We start from the raw sequence: 14,968 nt of genomic DNA on the forward strand, positions 1-14,968 counted from the left end.
TGTAGTCCCGCTCTGCTCCTCCCCTTTCAGACCTGCTGTGCACAGAGTGGCACAGCGCCGTCTGTTGGACACAACCGAGAATCCTGTCCGACGTCATTTCAGTACTTGCCTAAAGGCTTGGACAACTATTACTCCATGAAAAAGGTCATCTGTTCAGCTACATCGAACTTAGAAAATGTAATAGTCTTGTCTCTCTAAAGCAGTTCAAGATTATATCAGATGCACCATCAAGGGGTGCTTTGACCTTGCCAAATAGCAGTCCAGATAATTGTGAGGACACCTCTATAACAAAGTACAAATGTCAATGAAGGGCCTATATATTTTCAGTTAGAAAAGATAGCAATTAATTCATTAGAGATTGATATGTGCAGGGCAATGCCAGCTATTACATTTCACTGGGTTATAAAATGTTATATACAATGGAATAATATATGGACTTTTGTAGGCTACTTCTCCACAGTGCGAGATAAATATTATTCACAATGAAACATGAATACTGCTCTATACTATAATTCATAAGTGCACATCTGATGTCCCTGAGAAATGTGTCTTTTGTCAATCTGCAATGGAAGCACTTGAACATGCATTACAAAGTGTGTTGGCATCACAAATTTGTGAACAGACTCACAATTTAATCTAACTGAACAGTCCCCCTTCACAACACTAACATTTTAAAATATTTTATAATCTAAGATTCTCCAGAGTAACAATATATTGTTTATCAAATTATTATTTATTAGTGAAAATCCATATCTACAAAATTATTTCTTAAAGGATTTCATTGCACTTTTTTTCAAAACAGATTTAAAATGAATGTATTTAGAAAACCTTGAACATTGAATAACAGACCTCAGAATGAAAATAAATAATAATCTATTAAATTATTTAAACTATTCGAAATGAATGGCAGCCATATTAATACAAACATCCCCCCTGTCTGTCTTAAATATTTCTCTTTTTATATTTATTTTTACATTTGTCTCTTTTATGTCCTTGCTTTCCTAAGTATGTCCTTATTACTTACATTATCCTGTTTATTGGATATTCTTTTCAAATAAGAACAAGGCAGGGGAAAGCTATGCACAACATTGTGCCAATTCACTCACTCCAAGGACGTGAGGATGTAATGTCAACCCTAAGAGAACATTGAATAGCACCAAGAATACACACAACCTTCTTTGAGAACAGCATGCCCAGAACAGACCAGAAACTTAAAAAAGAAAGGTTTAGCCTATGGTTGTATGTGCAGTATTTAAAACCCACATTGATATTTAAAAACCTATCAATCATAACAAGCTAGCGACAAACATATGAAAAGGTACCAGTCATGCCAATCAAATATCTGTCATGCAATCTATATCGTACTAGATTTATGTTAATATCCATATTACAGCATTCAATATTTACCATAGCATTTCAATTCATGCCAACTTCAACAGACCACTGCACGTGTATCTGTATGCTTTTGCAGCACTGAAATGCATCAGGTAATAACACATGCAATATTCTGCTTTCAGAGCTGCAGAATTATTGTTATTTTCCTTGTCAGCATTATTGTTGTACATTGTGCATATTTTACATTTTTTTATTGTACAAATGTAATAACGTGGTTGCAACAGAGTGTTGTAGCTGGGGTCAATATAAAGAACATTTTATGCCTATTCTTAATTTGCAGCTTTTTGCTCTCCTTAAAAACACCAAGTATATGGTTCAGGCTTTTACGCACTCAAAAAAAGATGAATGAAAACATTTCACAACCCATTTAATGGACAAAGTAGATCTCCATCAAGGATTTAATGGTAATAAATAAGGTCTCTATACAAGCTTTAAAGCAGATTGAAAGATCTCTTCCTAGGTGGGTGGAAAAAGACATGATTTCTACATAATTTAGTCAAGTGTTCCGAACCGGTCTAAAAATTCTCTTTCTGCACAGCTCAGTCCAGAGTAGCATTTAGCTGTGATCAGCTTCAAACCCCTTCATGTGACGAACATTAGCTGCAATTAGGAAACCGCGCCGTCTGAACTATTTTAGGCTTTGCTGGGGATGTAAGGTGTAGTGGAGAGGATAATTGCGTATTGACAAAGTGGCTAGTGAGGGAAAGCACGGAGAGGATCGACTCTCCCCAATTTTCTCTGACAGCTCGAGCTTCTGATTATACTCTTTCTGACCAGCCTTATAATTTCAGAATCCTTAACAAAATAGGTGACACAAACAGTGAAGTGTTAAACAAAAGAGTATTGTTGAAAATCATGGGTCTCCGCATGCGGTCCCTGCCGTGGAGTCCCATTGGTCGATATTCTCATTTATCTTGCTTCCTCATTCACCCCTTACATGATCCGTACAGCAGGCTGAATAGTGCGTTGCATTATGGGATGCCCCATCCACAGGAACATGTCAAGTGTTAGATAAGTTATCAATACTGTCAATACTTCTAAACCTGCAGCAGAGAATAAGTCTACAAAACACTAGCATACAGCCACAGACAAAGACACATGCAAATCCAGGCATACACACATGCACATGCATGCACACACACACTCATGCAAGTACACACACATACACACACACACACACATACTTTCAAATAATTGCTTTCAGTTAACAGCATTTCAATGTACAAAAATACTATAAGACATCCGACAGCCATTATCTCCTGGTACTAATATGGCTGCTCTCAGAATACATGGCATAATTTGAGTAAGGTGCCAGGAATGAGTTCCCTCAAACAGCACACGTGAAGGCACTTAGATGTTTAATTGGCACATGGTTCTTATAACTTGTGTAATGCCTTGCAGAATAACTGAAGCAATGGCTGCCATGTCATACTCATTAAATGAGCCCAGTGAAGGCATATTTATGCAGGATTTTTACCTTGACTATATATATATATATATATATATATATATATATATGTATAACCATGTTTATATATAAAAACCAGTGGTACTGGTAATCTCTGTCTTTATAACTTGCATCAAATTTGTGCACCTTTACCTGTATTTGTTATTATAAAATGTGTTTGGGACGTTTCTGGGTGTGGCACTCTTTTCTGTGTGGGGAGGGGTGGGTGTGACTACAATGCAGTTTGGGATCAGATCAGGAGTGTTTGTTGCTAGCTAGCTAGCCGCTGCAATGGCCCAGATACAGCAAAGCAAAAAGACAAGCCTACGGGGCTCGTTTGTGAACTAACGAGTTAACCTTGGAATTCCTTTTCCTTGGTGGCGTCAGCTGAAGTTTGCCAAGGGGATGAAAAGCAACGCAGAGATGGCTTGTTTTCTGTTGGACCTGTAAGTAAAGCTAGCGTTGCCATCCGTTTTTAGACCAGAGTGTCCAGTTTTCAAATTATTTGTATATGTTTTTGTGGTCCTCACTGGACAATGTAATGTTTTAGTATTTACCAGTAGTTTCTAATGAATTAGTGTGTCTGAGGCTCAGTCGAGTACTTGGGGGAGTGAGTGGGGTTGAAGATGGAGGGGGAGACTTCTTTGAAGATTGTAAACCTAGGACCACAATAAAGCTAACAAATCCTGCATAGTATACCTTTAAGTGCTCAACCAAACTCAGGAAGGCTGCAGGTTCCATCCAATGACTGACTTGTTGGAGAGACATTAATTCTGTTACTATTACCTTTCTGCTAGGGACTCTGGTATAGATGAATTGGAATGAATGAATAGGACAGAATAATGACTTTTTTTGTCTGTAAGAGGGAAATTGTCCCTGACACAGATTTGTAATAAAAAAAATTGGAACTTCCATCATCGTATCACAATTGGTTATGGTAGCACACAAATAAACTGTACAAAGGCGCATTCATTCACGTCAACCAAATGGTGCAGACAATGGCCCCCGCAAAATAATGACAAACTGCTTCTGCCAACTCAAATTATACGCTATATTTTTATATGACTAAATGCGGATGTGGTTCATGTTTATTGAAGGCGAAAATTTGGTGAATGTTTTGTTCTTTTGTGTGGGAGTCTAATGTGTGCTATGACTCATAAGCTTGACAAATATCTGTTTTAATACTTTTGTTTCCTTTTCCAAGGAAGCACCCCTAGAAATACTACTGCCCTCGCTGCATCCACTCACTCATGTATTTCCGAACTGACTCACTCATTCACTCAGACACTCACTCGTACATTTCCTCACTCAAACTCACTCTTTCACTCATTTAGCGTAGTGTGACGCATGTTGAGTCTGATGCCCCGAGAGGCAGTGGAGGAAACAAAATCAGACCCTCCGAAACAGAAGTCAGTAACTCAGTTCCAGGAGGGCTAGATAACATGAGAGCTTTTTAAAGCTTTTTAGCTGATTAGCTGCATATGCCAACATCAGTTTACTCATAGGTTAGACCACAGTTGCCGTACATGAGCTTTTCAAGAAATGTATCAAAAGTATACAGAAGTCAGATCTGGAAATGATTGGGCTCAATTAATTCATTAAGAGCAGACGTTGGCATGAAATCTCCAATACAGTCCCCCTTGCCTTCCTACTGCTCTATGAGCCAGAGGTGCATGAACACCAGCAGACTCTGCCATTGCCTGGCCATCCCCTGTAGTTCCTTTCCCAGAGGATACTGCTGCCGTAGCAACGCTGCAATCGCCTTGAAATTTGGATGGAGTATTCCACCATCGTTCCACCTCTTCCATCGTTCCTCAGTTCTTTTCTCTCCAAATACTCAGTGATAAATTCCCTTCTCTATGATGGACCACTTTTCAGTTTAATGGAGTTATTAAGAAAGCAAGCATCATTTGACACCTTGTATCTGATGAGGGAATGAGATCATGTCTGGAGCTATTCATTATTTCAGGTGACACAGGTAAAGCTGCCAGTGTCATTTCCTCAAACCCTCGCTCACCAACTCGCATACAGTATATACATATGACCACCCACCCACACACATGGACAAACCCACCCAGCTCACACAATTATAGAACTACAATTACACCCACTCACAGATGTAGACTAGAGACACATCTACACCGTACACATGTATCTACCCAAACGTGTCCGTCCCCCAGGCCATTCAAACACACTCTCTTCAACCACCTCTAAATAGCAAGCCTCACAGTGAATAACAGATTATTGTCAGCTGTAACTGACACGTTCATTAAGGTCCTGTGGTGTTTATTGGTGCATTGGTGGCTGTGTTACAGGTAAAACTCTGGGTCTGCTGGTGGCTTTGGTGGTGGCGGGGGTTCTCTGTGTGTCCCTGCCAGGGCCATTTGCTGTGGCTTTAGTCTTCTCTTCCACTCAAATTGTGTGCCGAGCCGCTGAGCCTTGCCGCATGTGTATGCGATGCTCTGGTGGGCTCCAGGAACAAAGGGCCCTCGTCCAGATTATTGCCTCTCGCGCAGATTCAATGACCTTTAACTCGTCTCGATGGTTAATCCCATCCCCTGCGGCGGCCCTCTTTCAGCCTGTCCGCACGCTGCAAGTGCCAGGGCCTCGGCACAAAATCAGCGTGGCATCTGCACAGCATGACTCCCTGAAGCAAGCACGAGCTCTTCCACTCTGAGAGATGCAAGCCAAGCTATTTTCTTTTTAAATTTATTCACGAGCGCCACCTACTGGTCAATCTTGTGTCACTGCAGCAATGCGAAAGTATAACAGATGGCACAAGATCTAGGAAGGGCCACCAGTTTTAGGAAATACTAACACCAAAGTTCAATTTCAGTTTAAGGGTGCGGTAACTGCCTTAGTTCATTAAGAGCACTTCTCCACATATTTAACAGAATGTGAGGATATATTCCCAATCCGCAGGCTTTAATTACAGCACTGTAATTAAAGGCTGAGAGTTTTGTTTTTAGATTGATCCAGTCATTGACCATAGACAATGAGCTCAGCAGTCATTACCGCTAGCTGGCTTCTAAAACTTGGACCTTGGCCCCCCTGCGTATTCTGGTTTTCGATTCAAACACAAGTATAACGACCAAATTAAAACAAGCTGTTAATTATTCTTAATGAGACACTTATAATGTCGATAGTAGGATGATTTACCCGCTTAAGACCACATTATGTCGGAAATAGCTGAGCATGCCATGAAGAATCAATGTCCCATATTCACATCCCAGGATTTTTAATTATTCGGCTTAATGAATGCTTTAATTTTCTACAATGAGAACTTTTATTTAGCCCAATCAACTAAGGCTTTCATTTTCTGCAATGTGTTATTTTTAAACAGTTTACATGTAAACTGACAGGCGACATTTGTGGGAGCCTACTCACCAAATTATGGACTCACTCAGACAAACAACTATTTGTGAAACATAAAGAGCTCAAAGACAAAGGAAATGATGTGGTGTAGATTGAAGGAAAGTTATTCATAGCAATGCAGATACTAAAATGCTGCTTTAGGCATATGAGCATCTCTCATCTTATTGTCTAATAAAGAACCTGTTTTCCAACAAATTTCTCCAGTTTTGAGAGCACAATTCACACATTTACCAATGATTTATCATGAAAGACATTACATTGTTGCATAGTTGACACTGCTTTTTCAGTACGGGCACAAACATTTTACAATGCTGTACCCATGCCACCAAATTTGTTTCCATTCAGTGAGCAGAGCACAGGCCTGGATCTAGATGTCTGGAGGGGTGGAAATTTAGGTTTAGAGATGTTTTGACATAAATGGTCTAGGTTAGCTCAATTTAGCTCAGGTTTTACCCAGATGTACCTGGCTACACAACTTTTTTTCACCCAACGTCTAGATTTTAGAATGAAAATTGGTTGTCTGGCTTACCATTATTCGCCCAAAGAATATAGAATGAGTTCATGTTAATACTGTGTTCCATCACTGTTCTTTAAGCTATTTTATATTCTTCGTAAATGTGCGTGCTTATAATCACAGTTATTTGTGCTCAAAATAGTACCAAGTCAAATGGATTTCGATCTGAAAAGGTTGAATCACATTGTTTGAGCATGTTCCCATGTGGTGCACTAAGTGCTGAAAGCCATTTAGTCTCTGAATAGGTTAATGATACAGTGATCTATAATCCCATATTAAGAGCTAAATTAAAGGAAATTAACTTGGTGCTTCAATTCTGATGGCGCATGAATTTAAGTATGGCTGTTTGCTATGAAGAAAATGTGCAAGAAAGAGCATGCACAATGAAAAGAAATAACCAAGAATGTTTGTAAATACACTGTTCCCAGTTTATTTAACAAAGAAGTTTGACAATTCATTATGTCACACACTTTACAAACCCTACAGCAGAAATCTTGTACCATGCAGGTTTATTCCAAAAACAGTCAAAATTACACCTCCAACATCAGCACCAACTTCACAGTCCTCAAAAAAGCAGCTCATCCTGTAAGCTTAAGTTGAGCTGAAATAAACGCAGGTTTCATAAATCCACTGAGAATTTAAGCATCTTTGCTTATATATATTTATATATATATATATATCTTTTATTGTATAAAGCTTTTCCTGCAGGGCAAGCTATAGCATCCACAGGCCATACGCCATGCTGTACGCACAAGCCACAGACAAAAACCACACACAGATTTCAAGTAACATTTTAATAACCACAGAACTTCTACATGAAACTGGCCAGTACATCACCATTTCACAGAACTTGTGCTGGCAGGAAATTAATATGAGGTACTTTAATGCGTGAAACAGTGTTACCCAGGCCTCTGTTTATTTTAAGCACTGGTACTCTTTCAGATCATACTAAGGCTGTATGTGCACATTAGCCCAATATATGAATGCCACTCTTGAGGAAAAAATGGTTTGTACGATCAGACTCCAGAACAATTACAGTCACGTGCTGGCAATTTTGAACTGCTATTCAGCTTTGAGCTTATTCACTTCTATTGATTGTTCTGTACGTGTGTACTTCTTGCACCAGTGATGTGTATCTTACCATGATACTCAATTCACTAAACCATAACAATTTAGCCTTTGACTTTGAAGTGGTGGATTTAGCCAGAGGCAGGCAGTGTGGAATGCCTATGGTAAACAAGGTCATTGATGTGCATGGGCTTAAAAGAGGATTCTGGTGGGTATTTTCCAACCTACTTCTGACCGCTGTAACCGGCCTCTCAACAGAACTGCTTTACTGGATTTGCCGATTTACTTAGTAACAGCATACGAAGGTGAAGGCCATTACAAACCCAATGCTGTTGGAACGTTAATTAAGCCATCGTTTCTTTTTTTGCCGTTACGAGACTTGGCACAAGGGAAACCACCAGGGATTTTGGGCCCCATGAAAAGATCTCACACTGGGCCCCACCACCCCAGAACATTCTATGTTCTAATATTTTTTTTAGGCCCTTCGAATCGTCCTAACTTCCCCCCTCTTACGGCACCCTTGACGAGATGTCTTAAAGCACAAAGGAACCCTCTCCCTCTTTAGTTCTGCACCCTTTCAAATCCATCTAACAGAAGCTTATAAGTAAGCTGGAAGATCTAACAATCTTTTAAGTCTGTAATGGTTGAATCCCGGTGGGGTTTCTGCTGCATGAGCACGAATGGGGTGCGTGTATGGCGAGGAAAAATCTGACAGACAGGAAAGGCACGTCTGTAAGGGGGGGGGGGGGTGGGTGAAATGCATCTTCACGCTCAATACTGTCTGACCAAACCCTTTCCCTGCGGAGTTCGGAATGCTAAGTTTACGGTTTATCCTTTGCATTGCAATTGCATTTCTACGTGAAAACAAAAACAAAAACGATAGTACGTCAAAACCGATCTCCCTTTGAATTTCCAAATATTACAATTCACACATTTCTTCGCTTAGGCCACCAAAACAGAACAATTTACCCACACCAGCATTTTTCCAATATTACGGAGAAGGAATACACTGTTGTTGCTGGAGTGGTGAAGATATAATCAGATACACTCAGTGAGACAAAGCACCATGAGGCTCTTTCCTGCACCAATAAATATTTAAATTTTCTTTTATGATATGACATTTAGTTTCTGTTTGTTCTCCACGTTGTATTTGGTGTAGATCCCAGAAGCATGCAAGATTCATCACGTAAGAGACTAGGCGCACTACAAGGAAAACGATCAGAAAACAGATGTATCTCATTTAAACATCTGACAATTTTTACATCATAATTGCCGCCCCCTCGTGGGAACTCGTCTTGCATGCAAATGAAACGGCAAAAGCGATAGGCTAGATCGAGCTGTTATTTCTTAAAAGTAATTCCCTTACCTTTATACCAATATATTACCTTCTGAATTACACAGACACCATTTTGTAAGAGCTTGTGAGGTCTGGTGTCAGTTCGGAACCCTGTATAATCATTCCTGATTAAAGAAAGTGGAGGGATGGTCACACCGGCGAAGTAATTTTAATAGCTACTGCATAAAAGATTGTCATCTGAACAGCAGGGCCGTGGGGCAGGCTGATAAATAAATGACTTCCTACTTTGAAGACAACCTCAAAAAAATAATGCTACAAGCTGAAAATTTAACAAAAAAAAAAGGAGAAGTGTGAATTTTGAATAGAAGAACGGCATGAAAAATACCTCCTGGCGGCTACAAAATATTGTGCTTGGGATTTGAGTGCACCGCAAGAAAAGTTGCTTCGCTTAATAATGGAAATAAAAACTCCTGAATGTCAGCCAAAAAAATACGTAACAGTACAATGCCTTTGTTGGTCGATAGTTACAGACCTCTAGTATAAAACACAAAGGAGTTTGCCATTGTAGTCCAACAGCTGCAGCTAGTGGGATTTCTGCTGATGCTGACTGATAGGAGAAAATGGCCTACCCCCAATTAGGACTTCAATTCTTTCCTCTTTGTTACCGCCTAATATCAATCTACCCTGAGACCACCAGTCTTGAAGCTACATTTGCTACATTGCATTAGCTCATCTGAATGTAGTAACCACAGAGTGAGGTTTCATGAATGCCATAAATGTGTGGAGCTGCTGATCACCTGACTTGTACAGACCAATCACAAGGCTTTTCCCCGCACAGCAAAGCGCTACGATTGGTTCAAGTCAGCGAGTCGCTGACAACACATGGAAGCTCTGCCCGAGTTAGGGGCTGGCAAGTTCTTCTCGGGAACGGGCAGAGGAGGATTCTGCCCGTCCGCCGCGCCCTTCAGCGCGAGAACGCGTGCGGTTCCTCCCCGGTGCTCACGTCTGGGACGGTCTGGTCCGAGGCATCCTTGCCTTCGGCGCCGTGGCCGGAACCCGTGGCCAGGTTTTCGGTGGTGAGCCAGGGATGGTCCAGGATGTCGCGGGAGGTGAGGCGCTGGGCGGGGTCCCGGCGGAGGATGCTGCGGATCAGGCAGCGGGCCTTGGGCGACAAGCTCTCCGGCAGGCTGAAGTGCCCGCGCCGGATCTTGCTGAACAGGGAGCCGGGCTCCAGGTCGTGAAAGGGGTAGCGGCCCACCAGCATGGTGTACAGCATCACGCCCAGGCTCCACACGTCCGCCGGCCGGCCCAGGTAGCTCCCGCCACCGCTCAGGACCTCCGGGCTGACGTAGGCCGGGCAGCCGTGCTTGCTGGAGAGAGAGTCGTCCGCCCCGCACAGTACGCAAGCTTCCTCCAAGCTGTCCAGCATGACCACACTCCTGTGAAAGGAAAAACAAGACCAGGTTAAAAACATAGTATATGGCTGGACCTAACACACATGATCCGGCTGACCAATGGTGTAACTGCATCACTCAGTCAGTCAGTCAGTCAGTCACTCGCAGACATTTGCGTTTGTAGGGCTGGCCCCGCCGTTGCGGACCAGCCAAAAATATATTGCCAACACAAATATAGCCAATGGCTGGTATCCCCTTTCTCCTCGCCCAATAGTATTTATCAGCGCTTGTTGCCGTGACCCCCACTACACATTCAGGAGTGCGCAGACGAGTGGTTGCCCCCCTCCAAAGCTTGTGATGTCAGTCGCCACTTCTCATACTGCAAGTTTGCAAGTCAGCTTCACACAGACATGAGTCAGAGGAAGATACTTCATGTGCACCTTAACAGGCAGACTTGCAGGCACTAGGGGGCACTGATGTGTGAAGAAACATGATTCTTCCTGGCCAACTGAAATCCTCCTATCCCTGGCCAATACTAAAATCAGTATGTTGCCCGGTGGGGATGCTGCTGGCATGATCACAGTCTCAATTTTATGCAACACTGTGGGACCCATCCATGCACTAGAAGAGTGGCTCAACAGCAGGCCAGAGTCATAACCTTACAGTACTAAGCTTAAACAGCTGATGCTGATGTGAGATAAACAACATGGCCAAAAGTATTCGGACACCTGACATCCAACGTCTCATCTGATCCAAATTATGGGCATTAAAATGGAGTTGGTCCACCCTTTGCTGCTATAACAATCTCCACTCTTCCGGGAAGGCATTATACTAGATGTTGGAGCATTGCTGCACGGATTTGCTTCTATTCAGCCAGGAGATCATTAGTGAGGTCGGGCAATGATTGGGTGATTATGCCTGGCTTGCAGCTGGCTTTCCAAGTGATCCCAAAGGTGTTGGATGGAGTTGAGGTCAGGGGTCTGTGCAGGCCAGTCAAGTTCTTCCACAGCGTTCTCAACAAAACCATTTCCATATGAACCTTGCAGTGTGACCGGGGGCACTGTCATGCTGAAACAAGAAAGGGCCTTCCCCAAACGGTTGGGGAAGCACAGAATCGTCTAGAACAGGGATCAGCAACTCACGGTCCTTGAGGGCCGAGAACAGCTGGTTTTCCACCCTCCCTTTGCATGGGAGTCAGGTGTGAAGACAGACTGGCCAATCAGTAGCACTAATTACCCAGGAGAAAAGAAAACCAGAGCTCGATTTGGATTTGAGGGCCAGAGTTGATCCCTGGTCTAGAATGTGATTGTATGCTGCAGCATTAAAATATACCTTCACAGGAAGGGGCCTAGCCAAAACCATGAAAACAGCACCAGACCAAGAGGTGCCCAGATACTGTTGGCCATATAGTGTAGGATGGCCCAACTGTGCAACTCAACAGTTGCATAGATTTACTAGAACCATTCAGATTGCATGATTTTTATAGCCGAAGCCAACATCACAAACTTTAACTTCCCTTTCCAAAGCACTATTGACTACCTGCAAGGGTGCTTGAGAGTGCATACCTGTACTTCCTGTATCTATTTAAAGCTTTCCGTCAACCTTTCAAGCCTGCTCTGGTCTGAACGAAGACAAATAAAATGTTGTGTTAACAAGATAACATAAGCTCTTATTTACACGAAAGCCCAGTCACTGATAAATACTCATTCAAATGAGTTTCTAATATGCTTTTAGACGTGTAGGTATGGTAATGTTAATTGCCGGTTCGAATTTCAAGTTCATTACCTCATAAATTACGCCCTTGCAATCCTGCAGAGCCTATCGAGGATAAATTATACTTTTTTTTTTTGCCACCACAAGTGCAACTCACCTGTCCTCATACTTAAAGACGAATTTCCTCAGCTTGACGTCTCTGAGCACAAGTCCATTGTCATGGCAATGCGCTACGGCGGAAGCCATCTGATAGAATAGTCTCGCGGCCTCGTCTTCGCGCAGTTTTTTGCAGGACCGCACAAATGAGTGCATATCACCATGGCTTCGCTCGAAGAATACGTAGGCCTTTGTGTCTCCAAGAAGAATCTCCACTATTTGGTTTATATTTTCGTGCGCAGACAGGCAAAAGTATGCAGCCAATGATTCCTGATACCGAGTGATGTCAAACACCTAAAAAGAAAGAGCGAGGGAGACTGACCTTAACGAGGCGAATACGTCACTTAAAATCGTATAGGCTAATATAGTAAGCATAAATTAAATGTAAACCATCAACAAGATACAGGTGAAATTTCATATTAATTAAAAACAATTATAGAGGATGATTCACATCCCCTTTTAAACTATTTTTCCTGTCTCCTGTGCTGTTGACTGCACTTGAAAGTTACTCTATGTTTGGAGACATTGCATCATGTTTCTGTGGAAGGACGGAATGCAACTGTTGCAAATAATCATGACTTGTGTTATTGACAAACACTGAGAAAATCCTTTGTCAAATCGAACCCATTTGAAAACATACACACAACTACACACACATACTATTTTCTATATAACGTAGCCGTTTCTCAAGAGTACATTAGATAGTATTATTTACATTTATTTACCGTGCAATAGGTATATTGTCACCAGGAGTCTTATATTACTTAGTCAAAATGAAATCTAAACACCCACTGTTGCATAAATCCAAGGGCATGGATGTTTCTGCCTTCATTGATGCAACTTGGCTTTACTAAATAGTTTAATCAGACGTGTGTCGCTGCAAAATGATTTAGCTATAGTCCTGTTTATTTACAGTCGGTATAGCTATGCAAGCTATCCGTTCAGCAGATAATAAACCTTTAGTATTGTACATTATGTGGCATTGGTATTTAAGAACTTACCTTACACACGAGCTCTTCTCCGCTGTGCAGGTGAGCGGCCCTGAAAACGTGGTCTCCCTCGATAAGCTCCAACAATAGGTACTTCCCAATGCGAGAGATGCTGTGCGGAAAATTGGTCGCCTCTGGGGGACTTGGAGATCCTAAATTAGGACTGAAGCTTTGAGTTGGTTCGACGGTTCTCAAAAAAGTCAGTTCTTCGTGGTCGTGGGTCTTATGTCGTGATCTGCCATAACGCGATATGTAAATAGGATTTGACCTCTGTATGTTCATGAGTATTCCGAGGTAAACTTGCTTCTTTCAGAGAAACTGGTCTTCGACTGAAAGGACTCCACACTAGCCGTACGCTAATTTTAACAAAGTGAATCGGAACAGTGTGGTCGCTGTCTGGATCCCCTTCGCTGAGCATCAAGTTAGGTGTGCCAGTTAGTAAATTTAACCTAAACCGACTAGATTGCCAACTGTATGTCCTGCAACAGTCAAGTCGAATGTTAGCAATAATAAAAGTCGCCAGTTTTTAAAAAATACGCTAAAACGCAATTCTACAACATTAAGCTAAATTGGCTATTAAAAACAGCGGGTCAGGCTTGAAGTACTCAAACTGCTATAAAATAGAATTACAGCTTTCGTTGAGTGGACAGCAATCGCTGGCTAACCTTTTGTGTCGCAAATAACGGCATCTACTGTAAGATTCCCGTTACAGATCATGGCTTCTCTGGACAATCAGTATTTTGGCAAGTGGAGATACTGCCAACTTGACACCAACCAGCTAAAGAAGTAACAAGAATCCTGGCTGCAAGAGTGTGATATGCAATCTTGCGACTATTTAGATTGCTTGCATTAGCTGCCTTGCATACAACCTAGACCGCTATAACGCGATATTAGCTAAATGTAGCTAGCTCATTGATTCAGCCTGCAAGCTTCTCCCCGTTGCTGAGCAGCCTGTGCGTTTGCAAGAGGGAGCTATTGCTATCGATAAACCAGCAGCCATCTAGCAATTTACAATGACGAAAACTTGCAAACACGGTCCGCACTTGATTAGTTGTTAAGCTAACTAATTAATGGTGTTTACGCTGAGGTAAAGGGCCGATATTTGTAGCGCTGACAGGCCTCCCACCAGTTATGTCGATATGAATAGCGTCGCTAGCTAACGTTACATGTATGCCTAGTCCCTAAACAGAGGGCACAAAACCATGCATATCAACAGTGATTCTTTTTGCCGAAGATTTCTAGCTCCGCAAAATATTACGTGGAACTCAAATTGTACACAGGTGCGAATAAGGGACGGCCGGGTTCCCCAGGCCTACCCTTTCCCTTCAGTAGGACATCATTCCCTCCGGTGCAGCTATTTTTAGTTGCTACTTACGTGGCTGGGAACCTAATCCATTCACTGTTATGTCAGCGGCTGCTTCACATCGGACCCTAATGCACGCACTGACTACAGTGATGCTTCCCCCTCCCAGATCCCACCTCAACGTCACACGAGTACAGAGCTTCTATTGGCCCTTAGTACATGTCCATAAAATGTCAGTGTTTACAAAATGCCAAATTCAGAACAAAAGTTAAGCCTTCATTCTTTCCAAGCTACCCAACGTAACATCACTGAAAATC

The 14,968-nt window shown here is 42.1% G+C and overlaps 1 protein-coding gene across 2 annotated transcripts; it reads right to left on the reverse strand.

Annotated features, from left to right (window-relative positions):
- Positions 1-7,135: 7,135 nt before the first annotated feature.
- On the reverse strand, positions 7,136-14,806 carry LOC135252573 (tribbles homolog 2-like). 2 transcript variants are annotated; one of them, XR_010329426.1, is made up of 4 exons: positions 13,361-14,806; positions 12,361-12,653; positions 8,139-10,535; positions 7,136-8,023 (listed from the first exon to the last, which is right to left on the reverse strand). XR_010329426.1 is itself a non-coding variant. In XM_064330815.1 (3 exons), the coding sequence occupies exons 1-3, from the start codon at positions 13,628-13,630 to the stop codon at positions 10,061-10,063; spliced, it is 1,038 nt and encodes a 345-aa protein (XP_064186885.1). In that variant the 5' UTR covers positions 13,631-14,806; the 3' UTR covers positions 7,136-10,060. The 2 variants fall into 2 exon arrangements, 1 of the variants encoding a protein (XP_064186885.1); XM_064330815.1 differs by having other exon boundaries at positions 7,136-10,535.
- Between the last annotated feature and the right edge of the window lie 162 nt (positions 14,807-14,968).

The sequence above is a fragment of the Anguilla rostrata genome, chromosome 1, assembly GCF_018555375.3.
Source record: "Anguilla rostrata isolate EN2019 chromosome 1, ASM1855537v3, whole genome shotgun sequence".
In the NCBI taxonomy this organism is placed as follows: domain Eukaryota; kingdom Metazoa; phylum Chordata; class Actinopteri; order Anguilliformes; family Anguillidae; genus Anguilla; species Anguilla rostrata.